This window comes from Pholcus phalangioides, unplaced genomic scaffold (assembly GCF_987345545.1).
Source record: "Pholcus phalangioides strain wild (caught in Gottingen) unplaced genomic scaffold, Ppha-v1.0 ptg000001l_1, whole genome shotgun sequence".
Taxonomy (NCBI): Eukaryota; Metazoa; Arthropoda; class Arachnida; order Araneae; family Pholcidae; genus Pholcus; species Pholcus phalangioides.
This window is the reverse complement of record NW_028301594.1, coordinates 11833400-11846305: the sequence shown is the minus strand read 5'-3', so window position 1 is coordinate 11846305 and position 12906 is coordinate 11833400. Positions and strand designations below refer to the sequence as shown.

The 12906-nt window shown below is 38.3% G+C and overlaps 1 protein-coding gene across 2 annotated transcripts in view; it reads right to left on the bottom strand.

Moving 5' to 3' along the window:
* Positions 1-12906, bottom strand: part of LOC149089887 (uncharacterized) — a 216426-nt gene that overhangs the window by 85139 nt on the left and 118381 nt on the right. For both annotated transcript variants that reach the window (XM_089254579.1, XM_089254631.1), the window contains one exon: positions 10061-10320. In XM_089254579.1, coding sequence (XP_089110705.1) covers positions 10061-10320 — 260 coding nt within the window. The remainder of the gene's footprint in view (positions 1-10060; positions 10321-12906) is intronic.

Sequence of the window (12906 nt, the reverse complement as noted above, 5' to 3'; positions counted from 1 at the left end):
GTGACCATATGACCCGTAATATATGGGGCATTCACTTAATTTTAGCCATCCCAATTTTCTTATAACATTTCCCGTTAGGGAAATATATGGTCTGAGGAAAAAGTTATTCTAACGAATGGGGATATTTTTTTTTTTTAGTACATTAAAAAATTTAGTTACATTTTTGTCAATAGAGAGCGAATCACTGTAAATATGCAAATCGATTAACAGCTCATTTCTCAATTTTCCTGTTACTGTATTTACATACGGTTTTCATTGTGATGTTGGCATTGGTGAATAAGGCACTAGTAATGAGGTTGTTTTACCTCAGCCATGAACTGCCGACCGAAGCCGTACGAACGTTTCCGACACAGAAGGGATTGCAGAAATGAAATTCCGTTGAATCCCGTGACTTGCTTTCGCGAAGCGCTCTCTGTCGACAATAATCTGACTAAATTATGTTCTGTTCCAAAAAGATCCCCCTTCGTGAGAAAAACTTTTCGCAAAACACATACAAATATACATATTGTAAGTGCTTTTCAATTTTCATTAATTTTTAAACTATTTATCAATTTATGGGATACCCTGTATAATTGGGTATCCCATACCCTGCCCAAGCACGGCATAACCCGAGAAAAAATTTATATTTACCACTACTCTTTTTCTGCTTAGCCGTAATGCAACTCGTGCACATTCCTCCTCAGAATTTCTAACGAATTGATACGCGTGCCGGAATGTATTTTCTGTGTGTATGTGTTCATCTATTATGTTGTAAGAATTGTGCTTGTTTCGTGTTCTTGCTGATGCTGCCATTTGTCTTAAATATTTTGAAGTACAGATGGTCAATGTGCTTGAATTTCCATGTTATGTAAGTATCGTGTTGTAGGTCAGCCTGCTCCCTGCGGAGAAGAGTTTTTCAAATAAAATATCGGCTTGCATTCGCAGCTTCAAGTTGGAAAACCGCAGAAAAACCAACTTCACCAGATCACCACTGCGGCGTCAACGGTGTTCAAATTTGGATCTTCACTATGACAGTCCAGCAAGGTTGAGACTACTACTAAACCACACATGTACCTCGTCCACATTCCTCTGCGGAACTTTTCACGATTTGGTACATGTTGGAATGCGCGCGTATCCGTGTTGTGAACCTGAAATGAAGTTAGTTTGTTCCTGTGTAATGCTTATATAGTGCTGCTATCTATTTGTCGAACAATGAGAACTCTAATGATTGAGAGAGACTGCAACAACCCCTATTCCCAATGCATCATGCTGTACTATTTATGTAGAAAAAGATTGTAGTCATCAGATCAAAAATAAATTTTATATTAAAATTTATTTAAAAAAAATTTCAATATTATTTCTAGTGAGTGTTGCACAAGGTGTTTCATAAATTCTAATATAATTAGATTATTTGTAGAAATTTATGCATTCGAATGCGGTTTTTTTTCCAAAAAAGAAATTCTCACGAAGGATGAATTTTTTTTTTTTTGGTATAGAAAAAATTAGTTACAATCTTTTTCGATAGAGTGCGCGCCACGGAAGAAAATCAGAATTCTGGACCTGAAGTTTTGCTTCAATCTGTTCTGCGTCCGAAACGTTCTCTAAAACAGTTTTCACGAGAACTCCTCGTAAAACTCTCCCCCTCGAATTCTCATACTCGATCAACACCGTTACCATATCCCAAGTTTCTCAATTTAAATATATCGGTGTCATAATCCCGGCTGACCTACGTTGGAATAATCATATCGATTATGTCTATAGCCGAAATCGCTCAATAAACTTGTTTTTCCTTCGTCGCAACCTCAAACATTCTACTCGTGACGTCCGACTTCTCTGCTACCAAACTGATATTTCTCCCGTTCTTTCTTATGCAGCTGAGGTTTGGGACCCCCCCCCCCCCCCACACACACACACACAACTCTAGTAATACGACAAACTTGAATCCATCCAAAATAAATACGCCCGCTTCATTCACTACTGCAGATCCTCTCTTAGTTCCGCTTCCGATCTTAAACTCGAGCTTAATCTCCACCCACTCGCTACTCACCAACTTAGCTCTGGCTTAGCCACGCTTTATAAGATTATCATGGTTATCTAAATTTCAATACGTCCGGTATTCTGACTAAGCCTTCCCATGCTTCCAATAGACAATAGACGTGACCACCCCTAAAAAATGTTAACCTATTTTTGCCTCTACAGACTGTTTTAAATGTACTTTCTTTCCTTAAACCATAGTTGAAAGGAATAAACACCCATCCCCGCTGTTGTAAACTCCCCCACGATCTCCGATTTCTTGTCAGATATTACCAAATATCTTTGTGTAAATCTACCGCTTCCTCTCGTATAGGCCTTTGAATAAGGCACAACAATATTCCATAGATAAATAAATAAAGTTTAAACCGGCGATTCGTGACTGAGGTAACGCAACTCATCAAATGCATGGTCCACCAATGTCAACATCACAATGGAAACCTTATATAAGAGCCGGTAATGCGATTGCCAGTGTTGATCGTACACCCTGCATTTTATAGGACTCTGATTTGCATATTCCCAGTGCGTATATAGTTATAGTGTGCCATCTACCACATATTTTTTTCATAGTTCGAAAACTATTTGGTAGATGGCAGCACTATAACAAGCATTACACAGAAACAAGCTTCACGTTAAGTTCGGAACACGGACACGCACATTCCAACATGTACCAATTCGTTAGAAGTTCCGCAGAGGAATATTGACGAGGTACAAATGTGGTTAGTGCGTACATACGTCTTCTATTGATAAACATTTGAACCTTTTTTTTTCTGAATGAAAAAAAATCTCTCTTAGTGAGAATAACTTTTTCGCAAACAGCATTCCTCCTCAATTATAATATAATATTGGAATAATATTATAGAGTAATTTATATTGAAAAAAATATAACAATTCCTTCAACTTTATCAATTTTCAAGCTACTTACGAATTTACGGTACACCTTGTATATCAAGGTTGCTCAACCATTTGGAGAATGCAAGTCATTTAATTGGTTTGGAGAGGGGCCTGGGTGATCTGCAAATGTGCCGCGGGTCATCTTTAGATGTGTCACGGGCGGCTTAAGTAATTTGAAACTGCACCGAAGGTAGCTAGAGATGATTTTAAACTATGCCGTGGGGTTATTAAAATGATCTGTAGTTTTGCCACAGACTGCTTCAGTGAACTGGAACTGGCATTCACAGCGAAAGACCATAATGTTTGAGCACTTTTTCCAAACAATTAATTGTATGAACAATGATTTCGTTGATTATTACAAAATTAGGTTTGAGCTCGCGGGCCACATCAGCGTACTCCGAGGGCCACGGAGTTTAGCAAGTACGTTGTATACCATATATAACTCGATAAAATGGCTGTTTCCAACTGCAATTATCAGTACAATTAATTTGTGATCGGTCCCTATCACAGCTGAATTCAGCCAAGCATGGGGAGGGTGCGAATTTGCAAATTAGGATATTGATGGAACAGAGAGAAAAGGATGTGCGGAAGTGAGAGAGTTAGACGGATTCTCTCCGAGGTTCGTTTCAAGTATCAATCGATCCACCATTTTCAAGCCACGGGGAAAGGTAACGACACACACATGCACACACTTATTCATACAGAAAAGCCAATCAGAGAGGAATCGTATTCAAATATCTCTCCTCTAACAACCGAAGCATATGCTAATTGCTTTAATATTCCTCTTGTTACAACCGGAAAATTGCCATAACAAAAGATTATCACCGTTATTATTATTCGTGGAAAATTTTCCTCTCCATTTAAAAGAGAGGCCACAAATTAAGGAGGGAGAATTTCTCAGAAAATTCACAAAATTCTCTTCGTGTGATAATTTGCGCGTGTAAATCAATTTACTCATATATTTTTGAAGAGGTGAAAATTAGATTTTAATGAACTTCATTTTCGACTCTCGATGCGGAGAATATTTTTCTTATCCTAATATATGAATATTTTATTAATCGAATAAATTAATTGTATCTTTTGAGTTTGTTTCTCTCTTCTTGTTCGGAGAAAAAATTATTATTATTATTATTATTATCATTGAACGTATTGTCTTTCTGGATGGATAGATAGCTATTAGCGGAAGTACTCGGAATAAATTAATAATGAGATAATTATTATCAAGAGATTCTCCATTCAAGATATTCAAATTGTGCTCGGGAAATTTTTACAAAATAAATATATTTGAATATTTGGTATTGAATTATAAATATTTGAATAAAGGCAGATCATTATAATTAGCTACATTCATGATAACTATTGTAGATTGGATTTAAAAAGTTATTATATGTTATGATATATTCGCTATAATTTTTAACTATGTAGAGTTTGAATAGTTGAGTGAATATTCAAGTATTATGATGATTATGCCACTGGTCATTTGGAACTCGACTAAACACATCGAAATGTTGACATGACTGTTAGTAGTCATTTGACTAATCATATCGAAATGTTGATACGGATCTTTTAAAAGGCACTAGAAACTTGACTGGTCACATCAAAACGTTGATATGACTCTTAATAGTCATTGGTAACTCGAATGGTATCACTCTTAGCGGTGATTTGGAACTCGACTATTCATATCGAAATATTTACACAATATCCAGTGGTCATTCTAAAGTTGGCTGCTCATAAATAAATTAAGGGTATATGATTAACAATGTTTATTGAAAACTTGACTAATCGTATCGAAACTTGATTTTGACTGCCAATGGTCATTATAAAACGACCATTTGCGTAGAAATATCGAATGCCTTTCAGTGGTCATTCGAAAGATGATTTATTCGGATCAAAATACTAATGCGATTGTCAGTGGTCATGTGAGAGTTTACTCCTCATATCGAAATAATGGTATATGATTGAAATTATTCAAAACTTTGATTTTGAACTATCGGTGGTCATTAGAAACTCGACTAATCACATAAAAATGATTTAATTGTAATGAAAACTCGGAAAATCCCACCAGAATGTTGATTTGACGACTGGTGGTCATTAGAAACTCGATTAATAGCATCGAAATGTTAATATGGTTCTAAATATAGTCATTGGAATCTCTACCCTTTCTTAACTCGCATCGGAATATTCACACGATGTCCAGTTGCCATATAAAGTTAACTGCTTATATATTGTCTACTTATAATAAGGGGGTATACGATTATCAGTGTTCATTGGAAACTCAACCAAACACATCGAAATATTGATTTAATTGCAATTAATAACTCGACTAATCGCATTAAAAGACTCATTTGGCTGACAGCGGTCCTCGAAAAAATCGACTAATCTCTTCAAAACGTTCATTTGTGCGACTACCAGTGACCATTATAAAATGACTATTTGCATAGCAATAGTTACATGGCTCTTAGCGGTCATTTGAGATCCGACTTGCATCAAAACAGTAATACGATTGCCAGTAGTTATCCGAGAGTTAGCTCATCAGATCGAAATAATAGTATACAGTTAAAATTTATTCAAAACGTTGATTTGACTACCTGTGGTCCTAGAAAATCGACTAACCGCATCCAAATAATGATTTTTTCAACCCGTGGCCATTGAAAACTTTATTAATCACATCAAAATATTGATTTTATTACGAATATAAGCTCGACTAATCCAATAAAAACGGTTTTCATGTTATCAAAATATCGCGTTGAAGGTTTGCTGTGCGAAGAGACTTTTAAAATGGGGGACTGGCTCGCATTGGCGCTTCGAAATCGGAAAACCGCAGAAAACTAATTTCAGACGAATTGAATTATAGCTTGAATGGGTTATACGGGGTCTCTTTGAAACACTGTTATACTGACACTGGTATTTTTTACACATTCTATTTTTACACACTGGTATTTATTACACATTCTATTTTTACACACTGGTATTTTTTACACATTCTACTTTTACACACTGGTATTTATTACACACTGGTATTTTTTACACATTCTATTTTTACTCACACACACTTAAAGACTTAAAGGCCAGTCGCAGTCCAGGCTCTGTCCCTGGTGGGATGTAAGCCATTTACCCGGAAGGACACACACACACTGGTTTTTTTTACATTCTCAAGACGGATGAAAATGAATGCCTCTTTATAATTTAAATGTTTTTTACGTAATTTCGTTAATGTGACACTAAGTGGCGCTATCTATCAGTAAGAATTTAAATTAATTTTTGATTTTTTTTGTCAAAAAAATTCAACTCTATGACAAATTGAGGGATGAAAATCGCATCGTGGTGCGTTAATGTTTTGGTTTTCGATAAATTATTACTAAAAGGGAAATTATGTTAATTTTTTCAATTTATATTAGAACAATTCATATATTGCAAAGTTAGTTTATCTTGTTATATATTGCAAAGTACAATATTTCTAAAAATTAATAACAAATCAACCAATTGATATAAAAAGATGCGGTTTACACTAAAATACTCATCATGGCCTACAGCAAGGGTTTCCAACATTAAACTCGCGGTACCGTTGATAGTTATGAGCAGGGCCCGGATGTTGACGGCATTTGCATTTTTTTCCCCCATTTTCATGTTGTTGTTTTCACTGGTAAAGAATTTTTTGAGTTTTTTTTTTTTGAAGCACTTGCACAGATATTTTTTCACTTTTAAAAATTTTTTTGACAATAGAAAAGATTGAAAAAAAAAACAAAAATGATAGGAATGCAGCTTGCATTGAGCACTTATGAAAAAATGTGCTTGAATTTCTAGGAAAATGAAAATGCTTTTTGGCTTCCTAACCACAGGCGTACAAGGGAGGGAAGGGGTTTCATTTTCTGTTTTTAACTGGAAAAAAGCATATCCCCCCCCCCTCTCAGTATTCCAGTCATGCCCCCTCCCACCTCTAGCAACAGGGACTTCCGATCAGATTCTTCACAGGCCTCTTAATAGTGAATTTATTGTAAAAACAAAAACTAAGAATCGTCTCAGGTCCCAACAAGCCGAATCCCTGTCAGCCCAACCTTGTTGGGGGGGGGGGGGGACAGTGTTCGTAACCGATTCATGAATTCACTTATTGGAAAAAATGTTATTTTTGATAAAATCTAAACGAGAGGAGTGAGGGGGAGCTTGAGAAAAAAAATTTGTGTATCATTTTGATGCTGCCAAAGCTTTTTTCTATCGACATTCTAACATAACCGGTTTTTAATAGAACTTTGTTTTATTATTTTGAAGGAATTTTCTCTTTTTCACTTTTTAGGACATTTTTTAGTCATTTCTCAAGATTTTTTAGGACACCAACATCCGGGTCTCAAACAATTTTTGAATATTTATCCAAAAAAGGGTGGTGTCCTCAGTGCCCTTTCAATAGCACCATAGCCACTTGGCAAAATGAAAGAAGGCTCAGAACGAAGATGACGTCACTCTTCGCTATTACTACGGTGTCGACAGGTGACTGATGCGATGATAAATCAAGGGAAAAAATTCAACTGGCTTTGCGGGGAATCGAACCCGCGTCCTATCACTTGCAGGGTGAGCGCACTACACTACTACTAAGCCAACGAGCCAAATTCCCGCTAGGCCAGTTGAATTTTCTTTCCAGAATTTATCTTCGCATCAACCAGCTGTCGAAACCTTCGCACCACCTCTTAATTTACATATTTATTATCATCATTCATTGTGCCAGATCTTATCACGGCACTCCTGCGCAAATGAGGTCCCCTTGGGTGGAACTCATGTGTTCAGATGACCCTGGACAACACCATCTACAGCAGAAGACCTCCGCGCGAAGTTCGTGACGTCACTGAAGAATTATTTCACCTGTATCCATTGATTACAGTAACCCGACGAATGCGATATCTTTACCTTTCATTGCAGTATATCCAATATGACTATATGTGAAATAACTTCTTCGGTGACGTCTCGAGTTTCGCGTGGAGGGCTTTCTGCTATAGATGGGGTGTTACCCCGAAATGTCCCGTACAGTAAACGTAAAAATTCTGCAGTTCAAGAATCCTCACTTCTGGTGGATAAACCCCCCCCCCATCCCCCACTAAAGAAAAACATAGTTTCCAAACTTTTTATTCCATCGCCCACTTCATAAGAATTTTCTTCCTCTCTTCGCTTCCCAATTCAAGTGAACCCATAGGATCCTATGTTAAATCCGTAGCTTCCATCGCCCCCTGGACCATTCCATCACCCATCAAGGGGCTAAGTATATATATATATATCCAAAGTACAGTAAAGAACAGCTTTGCGAGTAACAGCAACAAATTTTTTTTTCTTTGAAAACTATCTGGGTTCCGGGATTTTTAAGGATGCCGTGGCGTTTGATTACGCGAAACCCCAGAGTTCTGCGGAACACCAATTAAGGTTCCCACCCATAGGCTAAAGTTTTCCTGTTTCTTTTTTTGATAAATCAAAAAAAAATTAATTTTCAGTCTCAGGTGAAGCCGTAAAACGAAAAACTTGACATACACACAAAATGTGACTCACTTATTAACCCTCTAAGTGGCAATGACGCGACATCTCTCCTCCTTGAAAGCCTCTTATTTAAGCATTGACAAGTCCAGATATTTTGTAAAGGGATTTCTCAATGGAATATTTTCTCTACACTCCTTGCATCTGCTGAAATCGGGAGAAAGTCTAAAAAAATAAGGCCTTTTGAAAGGAAGTGTAGTCGGGGGTGCCACCTCCGAACTGTCACCCAGAGTCGTTGCCCCTCTAGTTCTGGCTCATGATAAGTATTTTAGTGCAAACACCCATCCTTTCATGTCGATTGATTTGTTATTAATTTTTAAAATGTGTCCAGGGCAATGGCGGCTTAAGCGAGAGTGAAAGCGGAGCGGTGACACAAAAGATTTTAAAAATGCCCTATATTATAAACTCTCATCTCATCATGCTTTTGAGACATACTTTGACAACGAAGTTGTTGAGGAAACCTGGGGGAACAGACAGGGCCTGGAGCCGTAATGATGTACAAGGAAACGAGAATGCAGTCTATCACAAGGGGACAAAGTGTGAATATTGGTGCCCTTACACTGTTATTTTTCTGGAACGGACAATTAAAGGAAGAAATGAGAAATTTGGCTTCTTACTTGTCCGGCTCTGAAGCACAAAAAACCCCATTGAAATCAATTTCTTAATAAAAGTCAAGTCGCATCGTTATACTTTTTCTTTGTAGGATAAATGTAATTAATTAGTGGCTCATCAACGAGAGCTGCAATATGGATCAAGTTATCTGGCATAATTAAGAATGATAGAATAATCCTGGACCACAAAATACGGGGCCAGTTGCTTTAAAAGTGGTACGTATGGTCATGGAAAGGTTGTTTAGTAAACAATGTTGTGCGGCTTTGTACTAAACAAAATCAGGTGTATTCCCAATGTCACCTGATTGCCCGTGTGCTGTGCTTTCTTGACGGCTTCAAGTTAGCCAATTGTGTTGTACAACTATACCGTGGGTGCTGTCCGCCTATCAGGCCGGCAAAGCGGTGAACTACTCCGATTAATGTCCTTACTCATGTTCAAGCCGGAACATCTCTATCTGCTTGAAGTGTCACCTGATTAAAGGGTCATCTTTAGGGGCGGCACATGAGGCTTTGCATCCAAGCTGCAGTTGAACTTCAGTCGCCCCTGGTCCAGGACATTCCGTCAACCCTATAGTACATGTTAAACATATTCGCACAGAGATTGTCTTACAGAAAGTGCCGTTTTTCCGACAAGTTTCAGATTTTATGACTCAAGAATTTTTTCGGAGCTCTAAAACCCCCAATTATAAATTATTTACATTACAATAAACATCTATAAACATCTTGTACAGGTCTGTTGATGAAAATCTTCAATAATTTGGGCCCTCTCTCAGACGCGGGACCCACCTCGTTAACACACACACCACTGCCTATAACAGAATCGAAGAAGAATGAGAACAGCGGGTTAACGACTCCTACCGAGAATGGAATTCCGAATGGCTACTCGAGTAGCGGCGGCCATCAAGCCGTAACTTTCCCATCGCGAACGTATGATTAATTAACAACAAAAATAAAAGCATAAATATATATATAAAGAGGTAGCAGAGCATAAGTTCAACATCTTTTCATAAGAATAATAATAATAATCTTCTTACCTGTTCATGTCTCTTCAGGTAGCTTAACCTTGGAAAGGCCCGATCGCAGAACTGACAGCCATAGGGCGTGTTTTCGGTCACTCCCAGGGTGTAGGCGAGCTCGGAGTCCGGGTCCGCTGGCCCACCAGAAGAAGACGATGGGGTTGGGCAGCAGGAAGACGAGCCCGGTGATGGGGACATTGTACCGTCCGGGGTGCAAGAAAGGGACCTGAGCGAGCCCGGTGGGGTGGGAGTTCCTCCACCCATTCCTCCCGAACCCCCTGCGAAACAAAACAAAAAAAATTTAATTAATTAATTAATTGATTGATAAAAATGTAATTTTCAAAAATGGTTTCATGGACCACGTCCGTGTTATGAATACAAATAAGTAGTTTAATTAATTGAAATTGTTTTTTATATTCATTGATTAATGGGCTATACATAATTCGATGTTCCGCTTAATCTCGTTGTTTACGGAAAATTAATTAATTAATCATAAGGTAAAAAAAACACAAGCTATTAACGCTGAATGGATATCGCACATACACTGCTGGCAAAATTAAAAGTCGTGGTATGTTACGCTGTGCAAGACCTAGGATATTTTATGATTTGGAATTGTTTCTGTCGGGCTGGACTGTAGGGTCAGCAATACCATGCGGCAATGAAATGTCGTCTTCCGAGAATCTCGTCATACTCTATGACAGTGGTTCTCAACCTGGGACCATATGCTCCCCCCTACCTCCTCTTGCGATCCTGGGATATTATAGGTGGGCCCATCGGTGAAAATCAAATGAAGGGGGGGGGGGAATCCACGACAAGAGATGAAGGGGGCCACAGAGAGCTGTGAAGAAAAATAAAATTTTCAAGTGAAATATGTTGGGAAAAAATGTGACGACTCTTAAGAATCCAGCAGAGTCACCCATTGAACCGGGGCCGTCTTAACCTATGTCTCCATGTAGACATGGCTCGAGGCCCCATGTACATAAGGGGCCTTGATGATGCGATTTGGTACTATGAATTTCGAGTGTAAGCATATAAATATTTAAGCTGAGTATATTGCCTGCCAAGTATGAGGTTTCAGAAGATCTCTTTGTCCGGGAACCCATAATATGATATGAGATGGTTATGCATATAACTCCCCAAAGAAGGAATCCCATTCAAGTCTTACTCAGGGTAGGCGCGAACCATGGCGATGAGTCGGAAGGGAGATTTATCATGTAACTTCGTTGTGCGCGTGGATCGTCTTATATTTTACACAGACATATTTCTCCCATATGGTTCGGTACCTAAAAGGGATTATCATCACCAACTCCCCTTCTGAATCCATTTCTGGGTTCCAGAGATCGATCTTATTTATAAAATTTTTGTTCATCAATTTAATAAGCCGAAAGGGTCTCACTCCTGGATGAGGATAGGATAAGAGGTCCTGGACAAGACAGGGTTGGGTCCCCCTGAAAAAAACACATATGATCCGAATGGTGCTGAAAAATATTGAAAACTTCTGCTCCCCAACTATCTCTATCCATCAATTTTAATGTTCTTCATGGAAAGTGATGGCGTATCAGGATGGCAATGCCGAAATACATTGATCTCGAATTGAAAACAATTAGTCCAAAGAGTTCACATTCGGCCATAAATTGTGAAACAAAGATCCCGACCCGACTTGATTCTAATTGAGAGAGACTATGGAGCTTGTTAGAGAGTAATCGTGGGAACCACACACAAAAAATCTCAGTGGAAAATTGATGCAGATCTGGTCAAAACTGATTGCTGAGATTTTTTTTGTCTAATATTTTATCAATCTGCAGGTTACAAGCTTGATTTATACTGAATCTTGTAAGTAGGTAATCTCCCAAATTCGGTATACATGGAAAGTTTTGCCTCAATTCAAAAATTGGCATTATACAAGTTTGCAAAATGTAGTTCTAGGTTTGGCTACGTCATTTGAATAACGATATTGAAATGATGGCATGGGTTTCGTGGAGGCGTTTTCCAACTTCTGTCAGGTCCTTAGCATCGTTCATGCCCAGCATCAGAGGAAAAAAAAGCCCATGTAATAACTCTGACATGTGTTTTGTTTTTGATTTATGTGGTTTATTTCTGAAGTGTCTAATACAGTGTTCTTCAACCGCTGGTCCGTGGGAATTTCCTGACGGTCCACGAAACATTTCACCAAATTCTTGAAGCAACTGCATAAGGAAGCTGTATTGTTGAATGGTGACAAAGTACTCTTGAAATTTCTATTCATGTAATAAAAAAAATTGTTCAGCCGTATCAGTAATGAACACAAATTAGAGGAATCGAATAGAAGTTATATTGCAGCGCGGTTTATATCTCAGAAACAGCGCTGTAGCCACGCATACAGAATGGTTATACTGTAAAATGACTTCGCCGATATACGAGACGATAGCAGCCGTAAAAAGCACAAAAGCAAAGAATTTCGATGAAATTCGAGATATAGGTGCTTCAAAGTGCGCGCTCGAGAGTGTGAAGAAGAAGAAGAAAAAAAAAACATGAAACCCTGCTCTTGCGATTACGGCCACAATGAAAAAAATTCGAAAAACTCGAATAGCAATGCTCATTTTTATGCATAGCAAAATGATCAGAGTATCAAAATAACATGAATGGCGTTGGAACGGTACCCGTATCGCCATAAATGCGGACGCAGGACGCAGACAAAGGAAGATTTCACCAAGAGGTTGGTGATCCTCCTTGATAGGAGGATCCTCCTAGGAGGATTGTTGGTGAGCTAGCCTCTAGGTCAGGGAATTTCTTCAGCAGATTTGGAAAAAAAAAAAATCCGCAGGTGTGTAAACTCCCTGACCGAGCGTCTAGCGCACCAACCCCTTGGTGAGATCTGCTTTCTT